The sequence below is a fragment of the Stomoxys calcitrans genome, chromosome 1 (genome assembly GCF_963082655.1).
Source record: "Stomoxys calcitrans chromosome 1, idStoCalc2.1, whole genome shotgun sequence".
In the NCBI taxonomy this organism is placed as follows: Eukaryota; Metazoa; Arthropoda; class Insecta; order Diptera; family Muscidae; genus Stomoxys; species Stomoxys calcitrans.
The window spans coordinates 250,174,450-250,191,949 of NC_081552.1; the positions used below are offsets into that span (position 1 = coordinate 250,174,450).

The 17,500-nt window shown below is 39.9% G+C and overlaps 1 protein-coding gene across 3 annotated transcripts in view; it reads right to left on the reverse strand.

The window, feature by feature from the left end:
- LOC106092715 (transient receptor potential cation channel subfamily A member 1) overlaps positions 1-17,500 on the reverse strand; it is a 144,437-nt gene that overhangs the window by 122,758 nt on the left and 4,179 nt on the right. For all 3 annotated transcript variants that reach the window (XM_059363604.1, XM_059363599.1, XM_059363590.1), the window contains exons 2-3: positions 6,068-6,248; positions 5,807-5,971 (exon numbers count right to left, since the gene is read on the reverse strand). In XM_059363604.1, the coding sequence (XP_059219587.1) occupies positions 5,807-5,971; positions 6,068-6,214 (312 nt within the window). In that variant the 5' untranslated portion in view covers positions 6,215-6,248. The remainder of the gene's footprint in view (positions 1-5,806; positions 5,972-6,067; positions 6,249-17,500) is intronic.

The following is a 17,500-nucleotide window of genomic DNA, read 5'->3' on the forward strand; positions in this document are numbered from 1 at the left end:
AGTCTTGGCTTCATAAAAGGCGCATTTATTGTCCGATTTCACTGAAATTTGACGCAGTGACTTATGTAAGACTTTTCGACATCCGTCTTGTTTATGGTTCAGGTCGGTTTAGTTTTAGTTGTAGCTAATTAAAAGACCAATATTTTCTTGTACACAAGTGAACAATGACTTGTACTGATAAGTATTTGGTTCAAAATCGGGACATATTTCGATATAGCTGCTATGGGGCATAGGGTATTCTTTTTACACCGAATTTTGAAGAAAGGTGATTAAAATATATACCCAAGGGGGTGGGAATCCAAAGTTCGGCCCAGCCGGACGCCTTTTTACTTGTTTTTAGGGTAAAATATGCGGGCAGCGTCCCAATCCAAAACTAATATATAGACCGATCATGACAGTAGGTTACTCAGATGAAAGGTGGTTGTTGTTGTAGCCACATATATATATGGAGGTGGCGACTTTCGTCTATTTTCTACAGGTGAGTAAGCATATTCCGGTCTAAGGGGCCGTGCCAGGCACGGTATAAAGGTATTTGACATTTAAAAGTGGATTTTATTTACTATTTATATGGTGGCGGATTTAACGATTCCAATTTCGTTGATACACCCTAATATAATAAGTATATTTGCATTGTATTAAATATCTTACGTCGGATACCATTTAACTACTGTAGGTTTAATTAACATTTTTTTAAGGAAGTAGATCAAAGGAAGATGAATACAAACCTGTATCTTACGAAATTGTATTGTATACTATAACAAACAGTACTACGTGATGCTAAAAAGAAAACTAAGAAAAACGTCTGCTCCATTGGTCAAGGATAAGTTAAGGTCATTTGGCAGCAAACTAATGACTACAAGACTTTATTGATTCTCCTCACTCAGTGTTGAAACCAGTTCAACACCATTATTATCTTAAATGAATTTAAATGAAGTCAAATGAATTATTATACTGTATTGAATTTCCCCTACATATTTGTATGATTAATGCTAGAATATGGCAACTCATTGCTTTAGCCTGCAGCGCAGATAAAAGCTTTCATTTAGTACTATAAGCCTATTTGTCTCACTCCAACTTTCACCTAATAGCTGAAATTAACTATTATGAACCCAGCTTTATGCTGACTTAGCCTCATAGAACTCACTTGTGCAGCATCATTGACAGGAGGCGGTAAGGAGTAATCTCTAATAAAACTGTTCAAACACATCAAACTGAACCTGTACCTTTGTTTCATTTTTTGTTTCTATTTCTATTTGAATACGGATCTACTATTTGGAAATACTTTTCTGGGAGTCAAACACTTCAAGATATACAGTCCATTACAGAATCCACTCTCGGATTTGTACATGGACTGTATATCTTGAAGTGTTTGGTCCATGGTTCGATGGACCATGTACAAATCCGAGAGTGGATTCTGTAATGGACTGTATATCTTGAAGTGTTTGACTCCCAGAAAAGTATTTCCAAATAGTAGATCCGTATTCAAATAGAAATAGAAACAAAAAATGAAACAAAGGTACAGGTTCAGTTTGATGTGTTTGAACAGTTTTATTAGAGATTACTCCTTACCGCCTCCTGTCAATGATGCTGCACAAGTGAGTTCTATGAGGCTAAGTCAGCATAAAGCTGGGTTCATAATAGTTAATTTCAGCTATTAGGTGAAAGTTGGAGTGAGACAAATAGGCTTATAGTACTAAATGAAAGCTTTTATCTGCGCTGCAGGCTAAAGCAATGAGTTGCCATATTCTAGCATTAATCATACAAATATGTAGGGGAAATTCAATACAGTATAATAATTCATTTGACTTCATTTAAATTCATTTAAGATAATAATGGTGTTGAACTGGTTTCAACACTCAGAGTTAACCTATTCATAGAAAACCAAAGATTTTTATATATGAAATGTTTAAATAGTCCAAGGGAATCTTGCCTCATGTCAAAATGTCTAACACCTATAAAGATTTTCATAAACATCTTTGCCGACCCCGTCAACAAAGCACACCTTAGGCAAGTATCTTGGTTCAAGCCATGGCATGGTCGAATTGAATATCAATGTCAATGTCCAATCCAATGTTGCATGACGTTATTAACATTTCATTTCGCAAATGAATTTTAAGAATTATTGTCTCTGCCTCACTTATAAATTGTTAGGAATAGACAATGATAGTGAAGAGCTATGTTTTCCCAATGGTCTTGGCCAAAGGTGAATCAACCATGGAAGACAATAATGACAGTGGGATGTGTTTCCTGCATTATAAAACTGCATTTGAATGAAATTAGTCTCGAGTTAAATAAACATTCATGCACATGCATGCATACTTCCCCAGAGAGGTGAAGACCAATAAACTTTAAATTGATTATAGTGGCTTACGCTTTTCAAAGTGACTGTATGTGCGTGCACACATACATGTCAAATGCATTTTTGATTAGGAAATGTATTTTCGAAAAGAAAAAATTTCGCAAGCACAAATGCAAACGATTAAAAAAAAATCAAATAACAATTTAAAATTAATGGCAAATTAAAAACAAGTAGATATCTTCTTCTTATATGTAACAAGTAAAAGCGCGCCAAGTTCGGCCGGGCCGTATCTTATATGCCCCCCACGAAAATGTTCATGATTAAATTCCATTTTTTGGGCGAGATGAATCTTTTAAGTAACTGTAAACTACAAAAACAGCGCTCATATGTCAAAACGTTCTAAGAACGTTTAACCTCAAAAATGCTAAGCTTTACGATAGAGCTGTCAGTTGACAGATTGCAACACAAGGGTTGTCTGATCCCGAAAAATAAAAGGCAACTCTCGCAAAATGTTATTAAACAATTGAAAACCAAAAGATATGCTGCTTTTTGAAGTATTCTTGATATTTTGAGGCTTAAATCAACATTTTGGTGTCTGAAAACAGCAGAAACGTTTGCTCTTTTAGCAAAAAATTACTGGTGAACCATTTTTGACAGACTTGCTTTTACTGTAAACATTTTTGCTATTTTTACTCACATGAGTGTACATCCAAAATGTTGCCTTAAGGAAAATTTTCTTTCTTAATAAGGGGTATATTCCACCATAGAATAAAGGGTATATTCCTTTAGTCATTCCGTTTGCAACACATCGAAATATCCATTTCCGACCCTATAAAGTATATATAATCTTGATCAGCGTAAAAATCTTAGACGATCTGGACATGTCCGTCCGTCTGTCTGTTGAAATCACGCTACAGTCTTAAAAAATAGAGATATTAAGCTGAAACTTTGCACATATTTTTTTTTTGTCCATAAGCAGGTTAAGTTCTAAGATGGGCTATATGGGACTATATCTTGATAGCCCCCATATAGATCGATCCGCCGATTTAGGGTCTAAGCCCGATAAAAGCCACACTTATTATCCGATTTTGCTGAAATTTGGGGCAGTGAGTTGTGTTAGGCCCTTCGACATTCTTCATCAATTTGGCCCAGATTGGTCCAGATTTGCCAAAATTTGGGAAAGAGATTTAAGTTAAGCCCCTCCACATATTTCTAAAATTTGGTCTAGATCGATCAAGATTAGCATATAGCTGCCGTATAGACCGATCCACACCATAAAAGCCACATTTATTATCCGATTTTGCTGAAATTTGAGACAGTGAGTTATTTTAGGCCCCTCGACATTCGTCTTCAATTTGCCTCCGATCGGTTCAGATTTCAGTATAGCTGCATATACAGACCGATCCGCCGATTAAGGGTCTTAGGCCCATAAAATCCACATTTTTTTATACGATTTTTCTGAAATTTGGGACAGTGAGTTATGTTAAGCACTTCGACATCCTTCCCTTATTTGGGCCAGATCGGTTCAGATTTTGATAAAGCTGTCATATGGACCGATCTGTCGATTTAAGGTTTTGGGCACATAAAAGCCACATTTATTATCCGATTTTGCTGAAATTTGAGACAGTGAGTTATGTTAGGCCCTTCAACATTCGTCTTCAATTTGGCGCAGATCGGTCCAGATTTGGATATAGCTGCCATATGGACCGATGTCTCGGTTTTAGGTTTTGGGGCCATAAATTGCGCATTTATATTCCGATGTCGCTGAAATTTGGGACAATGAGTTGTATTAGGCCCTTCAACATGCTTCTTCAATTTTACTCAGATCGGTCCAAATTTTGATATAGCTGCCATATAGACCGATCTCTCGGTTTTATGTTTTGGGTCCATAAAAGCCACATTTTTTATCTGATTTTGCTGAAATTTGGGACAATGAGTTTTGTTAGGCCCTTCAACATCCTTCTTCAATTTCACTCAGATCGGTCCAGATTTGGATATAGCTGCCATATAGACCGATCTCTCGGTTTAATGTTTTGGGGCCATAAAACACGCATTTATTGTCCGATGTTGCCAAAATTTGGGACAGTAAGTTTTGTTAGGCCCTTCGACATCCTTCTCCAATTTGGCCCAAATGGGTCCAGATTTGGATATAGCTGCCATATAGACCGATCTCTTGATTTAAGGTCTTACGCCCATAAAAGCCACATTTATTATCCGATTTTGCTGAAATTTGGGACAGTGGGTTAAGTTTGACCTCTCGACGTCCTTCGTCAATTTCGCTCAGATCGGTCCAGATTTGGATATAGCTGCCATATAGACCGATCCTCCGATTTAGGGTCTTAGGCCCATAAAAGCCACATTTAATAACCGATTTTACCAAAATTTGGGACAGTGAGTTACGTTAAGCCCTTCGACCTCCTTCTTAAATTTGGCCCTGATCGGATCATATTTAGATATAGCTGGCATATAGACCTATCCCCCGATTTATTGTTTTGGGCCCATAAAAGGCGCATTTATTGTCCGATGTTGCCAATATTTGTGACAGAGAGTTAAGTTAAGCCCCTCCACATATTTCTGCAATCGATCAAGATTTGCATATAGCTGCCATATAGACTGATATCTCGATTTAAATTCTTGGCCCCATAAAAGGCGCATTTATAATCCGATTTAATTGAAATTTTTCACATCGACTTATGTTCGGCTTTTCGACATCCATGTTGTATATGGTTCAGATCGATTTTTTTTAGATATAGCTACTAAAAAGGCCAATATTGGGTTGCCCAGAAAGTTATTGCGGATTTTTCGTATAGTCGGGGTTGACAAATTTTTTCGCAACTTGTGACTCTGTAATTGCATTCTTTCTTCTGTCAGTTATCAGCTGTTACTTTTAGCCTGCTTTAGAAAAAAAAGTGTAAAAAAGTATATTTGATTAAAGTTCATTCTAAGTTTTATTAAAAATGCATTTACTTTCTTTTAAAAAATCCGCAATTACTTTTTGGACAACCCAATATTTTGTTATACAAAATTGGACAATGACTTATACTTATTGGTATTTGGTCCAAATCGGATCATATTTCGATATAGCTGCTATGGGGCATAAGGTATGCAATTTTTTTCGGATTTTGATGAAAGATGGTTTACATATATACCCGAGGAGGTGGGTAGCCAAAGTTCGGCCCGGCCGAACTTAACGCCTTTTAACTTGTTTTGACTCGCATGAGTGTACATCCAAAATCTTGCCTTAAGGAAATTTTTCTTTGAATCGCATCTTAAGAGAAAACTTTTTTTTTCATATTTACAGGTAAATTGGGGTTTCGTTGCAGCTTAATAGGTCTGCATTCTAATTGTTAAATCTTTTTTTTTCTATTTCCAATAAAATACAACATTTCAACATTTTTAAATACATATAAGGTCTTATCACATCTTATTTGGTCTTTGTACAATTATCGCACCAAAGCCTTTTCAATTCCACTCATATTAATTCACATTATTTCTCCAACAACTTACCCTTAAAATCCGAAAAGGACTATCTCGCAAAAGACAAACTTCATCGAATGATGAGTTGAGGTCATTTTGTTGGCCCGAGGAATCTAAAGGCATTTCAACATCCTCCAATTCGGAGGTGTTCGACTTGGGACGAGTGCGTTCAATGATCATGGAAAACATGCGAAACTAGAAAACAGAAACAGAAAAGGAAAAGGAAAAAATTAAAAAAAAAATTTACCATAATGCTTGATTTTTTTGAGAGTTCATCTCCATTACACCTACCTTTCCGCTATGTCGCCTTGCTTTCAGAACATTCTTAACCAAATGCGGTTGGGTCTCGACCAGCTCAGGCGATATGGCTCCATTGCCACTGTAGATTTGGTTAATTAAATTTGGCATTTTCAACTGAGTGTAGATTTTATTTGGCATGGACACTTTAGTGGGCAATCAAGGGGTGATAAATCTGTAAATAAGCACAACAATGTTGGAGATTAGTGGAATTGTTAGTTTGGCATTTTGATGGGAAATGCAGAGAATTATGCCACCGATATTTAAATCCCTTCCACTTCCCCCGGCCAACTAATGCTTAAATACAAATGCCCCGCCCCTTAGGCCATAAGGGGAGAGTTCAATCACAGTCCCATCACAGTTCCATCGTTAAATGACAATAAGTGTTCAATCAATTTGAATTAACTTTTTCAACAACACTTTCCGCTCACTGGAGGTGGTCGTTGTTATCTGGTTGCCTGGTAGGCGAGTGCTAAAAGTAAATAAAAGGCGATAACCATGACATTTGTCCATATCACTACCATTAGTGTTAGAGGCACTATTCCAAATGTAAATATTTATTGATACACAGACATATTGTTAACTACACACACACACACACACACACACACACACGTTGACACTTTTTAATATTCATAAAGGAGTATATGGAGTCATTTCTATCAATAACAATTGGCCATTAATTGTGGCAATATAGAAAATTTATAATTTTCCCCCTATGCAATGCAATGCCAATCGACACAACATGTCATTGGGTTACACTGATCCAGATTAAACTGCCCAAAGTTGTTCCTGCTACCTTGATTGCCTGTGGCAAGGCAATGACAGAAGGCACCGTATTTGGAATAGGGACAAATTGCAAAAAAATGGACAGAAAGTTCTACAGCAAAAACAATTCTACAGAAATAAAATTTTGTAATATTAACAAAAATTTTTCACAATTCGGTCGGGCCGAACTTTGGATACCCACCACCTCGGGTATATATGTTAATCCCATATCGTCACAATCCGGTGAAAATTGGATAACTTAAGCACTCAAATTCGGCACAGATATTGAGTGGTCTAATACATATGCCACTATTCAATTTTGTAGAACAAAATATAGGTCTTTTTGGCATATATATCCGATCTGAACTATACTAAGGTCGAATATCGTGAGGCTCAGAAAAACTCACTGTTTCAGATTTCAGCGAAATTGGTCCCCTTATCGGCAGATCAGTCTATATGGCAGCCATACCTAGATATAGTCCAATCAGAACCCTATTAAGGTCGGATGTTGGGAGGTCTTAACCTACTCACTGTTTTAAATTTCAGCGAAATCGTGTAATAAATAGAGCTTTTCTTGGCTTAAGCCCGCTTATCGGCAGATTGGTCTATATGGCAGCTATATCTAAATATTGTCTGATCTGTACCATATTTAGGTCGGGTGTCAGGAGGCTAAAAATAACTCATGGTTTCAAATTTTAGCGAAATCGGTTAAAAACTAAAGCTTTTATGGCTTCCAGACCCTTTATCGGGGAAATCAGTCTATATCGCAGATATATCTAAATATAGTCCGATCAGAACCATATTTACGTCAGATGTCGGGAGGCTTAAAATAACCCACTGTTTTAAATTTCAGCGAAATCGGGTAATAAATAAAGTTGTAATGGGCTTCAGACCCTTTATCGGCAGATCGGTCTATATGACAGCTATATCTAAATATAGTCCGATCTGTACCATATTTAGGTCGGGTGTCAGGAGGCTAAAAATAACTCACGGTTTCAAATTTTAGCGAAATCGGTTAAAAAATAAAGCTTTTATGGGCTTTAGACCCTTTATCGGCAGATCGGTCTTTATGACAGCTATATCTAAATATGGACCGATCTAAACCATGTTCAGGTCAGATGTCGGGAGGCTTAGAATAACCCACTGTTCCAAATTTCAGCGAAATCGGTTAAAAAATAAAGCTTTTATGGGCTTCAGACCCTTAATAGGGAGATCGGTCTATATAGCAGCTATATCCAAATATGGTCCGATTTGGCCCGATGAATAACTTAACCAGCGTATATCAAAAAGAGATGTATCTGTGCCAAATTTCAGCTCAATATCTCAATTTTTGAAGATTTTAGAGTGATTACAACAGATGGACGGACAGACACACGGACGTCGTTAAATCGTCTTAGAATTTTGAACCCGTCTGCTACACAGACGATGTTATAATACTTCTAAGGGGTAAGGATCCGAAAGTGCTTTTCAGAAGGGCCGAAAGGGTCTTGCATATGGCATATGACTGGGCTAGACCCCGAGGTCTCAATGTTAAGCCCGAGAAAACTGAAATATGCCTGTTCATGAGGAAGACGAAGGTGGGTCAATTTAACGCACCACGTTTCCTCAATAAGACGATTTCGATATCTGACAAGGTCAAATATTTAGGTGTGATCTTGGACAGGAAACTGAATTGGAAGTGTCACATTCAGGAGCGTACTTGCTTCCTTCGTACTTGCTTTCTTCTTCTGAAAGGAAGCAGCAGGGTACTGAGAAGGATCACAGATGCTGGGCACTATGTAGACGGGTCGAGTAGGGTCGAAATGGGGCGTGAATCCGAGGACAGTCCATTGGCTCCAGAGGAGCGTGATTAGACTAATACTTACTTACGCCTCAGTAGTTCGATGGATTGCTATGGAGAAAAAATGCAACATAAGGACCATACAACAGATTCAGAGAACATGTTGTCTTGGCATAGGCGGAGCGATGAGAACCACGCCCACTAGGGCACTGGAGACTATTCTAGATATCCAACCCATTGATATACAAATTTAGTATGAGGCAGCCATTGCGGCTATGAGACTTAAGGCGATGGGAGAATGGATTGAGGATGGGAGCAGCTCGTACCATCGCGGTATTATCGAGGCGACGATTGGAAACCTGAAAGGAAGGGAAGAGGTTTCCGATCGAATACCTGAGATGAACCTTGAAGTCGAGTGCGAGGCACTGCTGCCATCGGCACAGTCTTAGATTGACGATACCCTAGTATTGCCATCTGGAAGATCATGTTACACGGATGGATCAAAGTTAGAGGACAGAGTGGGCCCAGGGACTGACATCTGTTTTAGACTGCCTGACAATAATACGGTCCTGCAGGCGGTGATCCGTTCGACCAAGGAATGCCTGAAGTGATGTGGTGCTAACGCCAGGACGTCGATTGTGTACATCTTTATCGACAGTGAAATTGCCATAAGGGCAATAACAGGTCACGAACAGTCTTGCAGTGTAAGAAAGAGATTAACGCCTTCTCTGAGGATGGCAAAATCCGCATCGTTTGGGTGCCGGGCCATAACGGAGTATGGGGAAATGAAAGGGCAGACGGTTTGGCGATGAAGGAAAGAGGACTGCCGTCAATAAACAGTCCGAGTTAAGAGAGTGGGCAACATTGTGTAACAGCGAAACGGTCGGTAGGACGGCGAAAATTCTATGGGGGCATCCAGATCGTGAGAAGACAAGGCTATTACTGAAAGGAAGTAAGAAGGAGGTCAGTACAGTTATTGGCATAATAACGGGACACATAGGACTACGAGCTTACTCATGTAAAATCGGTGCGGCAAGTGATAGCATATGTAGGGCATGCGGGGAAGATAATGAGACGTTGGAGCATTTGCTTTGACATTGCCCGACTTTCGCGTCTAACAGATACCGGCACTTAGGTGAAGACAAAATACCAGACATGAACGAATTTAGGGGAGTGGCATTGAAGACAAGCCACCGTAGCGCAGAGGTTAGCATGTCCGCCATGACGCTGAACGACTGGGTTCGAATCCTGGCGAGACCATCAGAAAAAATTTTCGGCGGTGGTGTTCCCCTCCTAACGCTGGCAACATTTGTGAGGTACTATGCCATGTAAAACTTTTCTCCAAAGAGGTGTAGGCAAGCCGTTCGGACTCGGCTATTAAAAGGAGTTCCCTCATCATTGAGCTTAAATTTGAAAAATATTTCATTATTGGTTTGCGTGAACCTTCTGTAGCCCCAATCAGTGGACGATTTCGTTTCACTGTGCCTCAAAGGCTTTTCAAAAATGTCCTTTAGCAATGTCTGCGGTGTCAACACTTCATTCAATTATTTTTTTTTCCAGTTTTATTAGATGTGTGAATAATTTCAGTTTTCCATTTGCATTTTATTATCCCACATTCGTATTGTCTGCTTGATTGACTGCACCCAGACCTCCGGGGTGAATGATAAAACAAAAACAAAAACGAAACATGAATCCGCATCATAGTTGCTTTTTGTCCTAACCATTTGCAATGACTCCCTTGGGTGTCGCCATTGGGGCATTGAGCTTAACTCCAAGTCATTCATATGGCGATTTTGTACTGAGGAGCCGGAGTATGGGCTTCTGCTTATGGGAGCAATGTTTATGATGGATTACTTGGTGTTTGAACACAAAAATTCGTTACACTTCATTTGCCATGTTTACCTGTGTCTCCTTTTCAATTGAAAAGAGTCCTAGTCGTAAAGGGATTTTTTTTTATATGTTTAAAGATAACGAAATACCAAAATTGTGTTTGGTTTATTTGCCTTAAAGGACCCATTCATAATTTTATTATGGCATCAAAAATAGTTAAATGTGACATTGATGTGACTGTGCACCTCTTTTCAGAAAAGGGTGTGGGGGAAATTTCATGCACATATAAGGGATTAGAGATATGGGTTCGTAAAAATTGTCTAACATTGCACACAGACCTCATTCAGTATGCTTACAACTGAAGAAGGCCTGAATTGGTCATAGGTTAAAGTTTTTTTTTTTTTTTGGTGAAGGAAAAGAAAATTCCAGTTTCTGGAACCAGCTTGTGGACCTATAAAAATAATGATATATGGCTTTCAGGCAAATCGGATAATAATTGCGACCTCTAGAGGATCAAGAAGTCAAGTTCCCAGATCGGTTTATATGGCAGCTATATCGGGTTATGAACCGATTTGAACCATACTTGGCACAGTTATCGGATATCATAACAAAACACATCGTGCCAAAATTCATTCAAATCGGATAGGAATTGCGCCCTCTAGAGGCTCAAGAAGTCAAGACCCAAGATCGTTTTCTATGGCAGCTATATTAGGTTATAGACCGATTTGAACCATTCTTGGCACAGTTGTTGGATATCATGACAAAACACGTCGTGCGAAATTTCATTCCAATCGGATAAGAATTGCGCCCTCTAGAGGCTCAAGAAGTCAAGACCCAAGATCGGTTTATATGGCAGCTATATCAGATTATGAACCGATTTGAACCATACTTGGCACAGTTATTGGATATCATAACAAAACACATCGTCCCAAAATTCATTCAAATCGGATAAGAATTGCGCCCTCTAGAGGCTCAAGAAGTCAAGACCCAAGATCGGTTTATATGACAGCTATATCAGGTTATAGACCGATTTGAACCATTCTTGGCACAGTTGTTGGATATCATGACAAAACACGTCGTGCGAAATTTCATTCCAATCGAATAAGAATTGCGCACTCTAGAGGCTCAAGAAGTCAAGACCCAAGATCGGTTTATATGACAGCTATATCAAAACATGGACCGATATGGCCCATTTACAATACCAGCCGACCTACACTAATAAGAAGTATTTGTGCAAAATTTCAAGCGGCTAGCTTTACTCCTTCGGAAGTTAGCGTGCTTTCGACAGACAGACGGACGGACATGGCTAGATCGACATAAAATGTCGCGACGATCAAGAATATATATACTTTATGGGGTCTCAGACGAATATTTCGAGTAGTTACAAACAGAATGACGAAATTAGTATACCCCCATCTAATGGTGGAGGGTATAAAAAAAACATTTGTGTTTGAGGGTGGGGTGTACCCCAGGGTCTTTGTCCCCTGAATGAAAAATCAATTTCCACCCCAAATAGCTTTTATACAACAGGGAGGTATTTTAGGGTGAGACGGCTCCCCATGGCTCTATTCTGTCGTGATTGGTCTATACCTTTCATTTGAGTCCCATATTGCCACAATGGGTTAATTAATCTATTCGACGTATTTTAGGAGAAGAAGCGCCATCTAGACTTGAACGGAAACTTTAATGTCTTATTCGTAATCTACTGTCTTATTCGTAATCATTTGAATTCTATATATCCATGATCGGATGATATGACCATTTGGAGATATTTGGGGTTGGAGCGACCTCCCATTACTTAGACCTAATTTGTTATGCCATATTTGTAATCTACTGCCTAATACTTTTGATTGAAGTCTTATATGATTGATGGGAACGTCGAATATATCTGTTTAGAGGGGTTTTTTGGGTTAGGGCGGCCCACTGGGTACTTGGATCCAATTTTTTAATTTCATATTCGTATTCTACTCTTCACTACCTTTCATTTGATATCCATATTGTCCTTATCGGTCCACTTTTGATTTTGGGTGGTGTTTTTGGAGTAACGGTGAAGGGTCCACCCCCTTCCGATATCAACAAATTCTAAAGCCTATTCCTTCTTCCTGACTATATTTGTAATCTTCTCCCGAATACCATTCATTTGAGTCCCATATTGTCATGATCGTCCAACAAAACCTCTTTTAGGGTGTTTTGGGGTTAGGGCGGCCCCCCCAGTTACTTGAACCCAATTTTTAATATGCATTTAATACTCTACTCCTGAATACCTTTCATTTGAGTCCCATATTGTCCATAGCGGTACACTTTTATTTTTGGGTATTACTTTGGGGGTAAGGTGGAGGGTCCGTCCCCCTTCCGATATCAAAAAATGTATATGGCCTATGTTTCCCTTCAGACCAACCTACACAATCTGTGAAAATTTCAGAGTAATCAGTTCAGCCGCTTTTGAGTCTATGCGGAACAAACAATCAAACCGACAAACAAACGGACCCTCCCCCTTATACTAATTTTCAGGAACGCCAGATCTCGGAGATGGGTGATGCGATTTAAGCGAAATTTTGTGCAAACAAATATTTGGTAACCAAATTTCGGATGGGGTACCTAGGAGGGCCGCCCCACACCCAAAACATACCAAATATATATATAGTCCAATCACGACAATATGGGACTTACCTAAAAGGTATTTAAGAGTAGAAAACGTATCTGATATCCAGTTGTGGGACCAATTGCTTGGGTGACCACCTCACTCCCCAAGAGTGTCCCCTAAATCGGACATATTTACCGACCATGGCAATATGGGACTCAAATGAAAGGTATTTGCGAGTAGATTACGAAATTGATACCCCACTGGGTGTCTACGCTTTCCCCAAAAACAACCCACAAACGGCAATTATTTACTGACCGAGGCAATATGGGGCTCAAATAAAGGTATTTGGGAGTATAATACGTATCGGATATCCAAAAGTGGGACCATGTATTTGGGACACCGCCCCTTCCCCCAAAACACCTCACAAATAGTAAAAATTTACCCACCATGGTAATATGAGGCTCAAATGAAAGGTATTTGAGATTCATAAACGAATTCAATAAACAATTTTGGGGCCAAGTGATTGGCCCCAATATGGCTTGGCAATATGGGGTTTGAAAAGCAGTTTTTGAGTGTAGAGCACGATGCCAATATTTTTTCGGGGCTAAGTGTCTGGGGGACCACCTCACCCCACAAAACATCCCTAAATTGGATATACATATCTACCGATCTGGGCAATTTGTGACTCAAATGAGAGATATTTGGGAGTAGGGCACGAAATTCATACCCAATTACGGGACCACGTTTCTGGGGGTCCACCCACCAACCACCACCCTGGGGCAATTCCCACTACCAAAATCCATATGAGAATATAGGGCTCCAATAAAGTCTCTTAAGCTAAAATAAGTCTTTAAAATCCAAACTTTAAAATACAAACCAAAACCTACCAAATGTGTTACAAGCCATAAAATGGGGTATATGTTTATATATTCAGCACCAAAGAGTTGGCCATTTTGCCCTTCCATTGGGAACACATCAAATTGTAAAATTTTATCCAAAGTTCGGCCCGACCGAACTTAATGCCTTTTCCATGTTTTTTTTTTTTTGTTAAATGGTTGCAAACACTTTATTTCTAGAAAGTTTTTTTTTTTTATTATTGGGTTGCCCAAAAAGTTATTGCGGATTTTTTAAAAGAAAGTAAATGCATTTTTAATAAAACTTAGAATGAACTTTAATCAAATATACTTTTTAACAATTTTTTTTTCAAAAGCAAGAAAAAAGTCACAGCTGATAACTGACAGAAGAAAGAATGCAATTGCAGAGTCACAAGCTGTGAAAAAATTTGTCAACACCGACTATATTAAAAATCCGCAATTACTTTTTGGGCAACCCATATTTTCAACGCTACAAAATACTAGAGCGTCGTTATTCATATACGATGTAAACATGTCCATTCGTCTGTTTGTTGTCGTCTCGACAGTCTACAGCCTTACGTTCATAGATGGCCTTTATAGCAATCCCCCGATAAGAAATTTTCCCCATTTTCACTGAACAACCGTGCCAAGTTTGAATAAAGCGATCTCCCGAGTTAAGTGTTTGAGCCCAGAAATGCGCTTTTAATACTCATTTTCATCGTTACAGTGAGTTTTATGGACCGCTCAACATCTGAGAATGGACCAGATCTGAAGGCATTGAACGCACAAAAGCCCCATTTTCTACCCAGAATTTACGAAATTTGGCAGAGATCCCTTGGCACTCGTACAAGTTACGGTCAATATCAGAACTAACGCCTTTTTCTGACACGGCCGCTGACCGCTCGATATCGATGGTGTTGTGATGCACTCTTAACGCATACACAGAAACGAAAACAGGTGAATTTCTTTTAAGTTATCCCCGGCGAGTTCGTCACGAACTATACTGCAGCTGCCATAACACGAGGCATGAATTTGGCTGTGGACTTGTGGTTAGTCGGAGACTGAAATACCTTGTCTCCAGATTTACTCCGGTGGATGAGAGACTAGCCAAAATCCGCATAGCAGCCAAATTCATCAACATCAGCCTTATTTGTGCCCATGCCCCGACGGAAGACAAGGATATTTTCTTCGAGCGCCTAGAGAGAGAGAGAGAATATGACCCCTGCCCCGCCCATGATATTAAAATCGTTCTGGGAGATTTTAATGCCAAGATGGGGAAGGAAGACATTTTTGAACCAACAGTTGGAAAGTTTAGCCTCCACAAGATAACGTCCAATAATGGGTTGAGGCTGACAGATTTCGCGCGCGGTAAAAAAAATTGGTAGCACCAGATTTAAACGTAAAAAAATTCACAAGGCCACATGGCTGTCACCCGTTCAAAACACGAGGAACCAAATTGATCACGTTGTGATAGAGGGAAGGCATTCATCCAGCGTATTAGATGTACGATCGATCTGTGGAGCGAATATAGATTCGGATCATTACCTTGTTGCAGAAAAAGTTCGCACCCGTTTGAGCATGGCGAGCAAAGAACGATCTGACACTGCACGGAAGGTGGACATTGAAAAGCTGCAAACACAACAAATGGCAGCGGCATACTCCAATCGACTGACCCAACTGCTTGATGAAAGCACTCCTTGTTTCGATGATATAATGGCGCAGTGGCAAACTATTGCCCACTTCACTGGAAAATGCTGCGAAATCCGTAATTGGGTACTGGAAGCCTCCTCCAAGAAACCCATGGTACGATCAAGAGTGTCGATATGCTACTGAAGCCAATAATGCAGCATATAGAGCAACCCTGCAATCAGTAGCAACGCGCCAGATGAAGGAGAAGTATCGGGAGAAAAGGGGGGAGAAGAGAAACGTCTATTCCGGAGAAAGAAAAAGGAAATGGAAAGAAGTGAGTGTGAGCGAATTGAGATGTACAAGTCCGGAAATTCTTTCAAAGAATTAAACATCAAACCGATGGCTTTGGTGCAGGCACATCCTCCTGCAGAGACAAAGAAGGAAATCTGGTAACTGACACAGATAACATGCTGACGATATAGAGAGAACATTTTACCCAACTGCTAGTGTCCGACGTTGGCGGCTAAGAGGATACCGCAGAACCAATCCCTGATGATGGTTAGAATGTTTACCTCCTAGTCAGAATGAGGTCCAGGTGGCAGTGACCCGACTAAAGAACAACAAGGCAGCAGGAGCCGACAGGTTACCCGCTGAACTATTTAAGGCCGGAGGCGACACGCTGACAAGGCTTATGCATCAGCTTATCTGGGCATTCTAGCTAGAAGAATGCATACCCGATGATTGGAACCTCAGCATACTATGTCCCGTACACAAGAAAGAGGACAAGAGGGTATGTACCAACTACAGAGGAATAAGTCTCCTCCCCATCGCATACAAGATACTCTCGAGCGTACTGTGTTAAAGATTGAAACCTAAAGTCAATGAGATAGATGGACCCTATCAATGCGGCTTTAGACCTGGTAAATCCACCCTGGAACAGATATTCACATTGCGCCAAAACCTGGAAAAGCCCCAAGAAGGACAAATCAATCTCTTCGTTGACTACAAAACCGCCTTCGATACTCCTTTACGTTCAAAGGTATTTCAAGCCATGTCTGAGTTTTGTATCCCTGCAAAATTAATAGGACTCTGCCGGATGACACTTGCTGATACGCGTTCCTCAGTAAGAATAGGAAAGAATCTCTCCGAACCATTTAAAACAAAGGAGGTTTCAGACAAGGAGACAGCCTTTCCTGCTGGAGAAGATTATACGAGATGCAGATGTGAATAGATATGGCACACTAATCACAAGAGAACACCTGCTACTCGTCTATGCCGATGACATCGACATCATAGGTCGGTCTCTGGAAGTAGTAACTGCAGCCATTGAGAGAATCGAAAGAGAGTCAGCGAAAATGGGTCTGGCAGTAAATGGAGATAAGACGAAATGTATGGTTTCAACTCCCAAAACGCCGAGCAAATAAAGAAAATGTAGAAAGTTGGGAACAACAACTTTGAGATGGTCAGTAACTTTATCTACCTCGGCACCGCCCTAACCGAAACGAATGACACCAGAATAATACTGGCAAACAGATGCTGCTTTGGACTAAGTAAGCAGTTTAGAAACAAGGCCACCTCCCGATTGACGAAGATAACGGTACACAAGAATCTGATACTATCCGTGTTCAATCCCATGGCAGTCAGTTGTTCGTACCGGATTGACACGATGGATTCCTTCGTCGGCAACGGCTGCCGCCTCAGTGTATAACAAATTGATACAACAACAACAACAACAACTATCCGTGTTGTTATATGGTTCTGAAGTATGGGTACTTGTGAAAGCAGATGAGGCAGTGCTTGGAGTATTTGAGAGAAAGATTCTTCGTAAAATATATGGACCAGTTGGCGTTAATGGAGAATATAGGCGACATATAAACCACGAGCTGTATGAGCTGTATGACGACGATAGCATAGTTAAACGCATCAAAATACAATGGCTGCGTAGGCTAGGTCATGTTATCAGAATGGATGAAGAAGCTCCA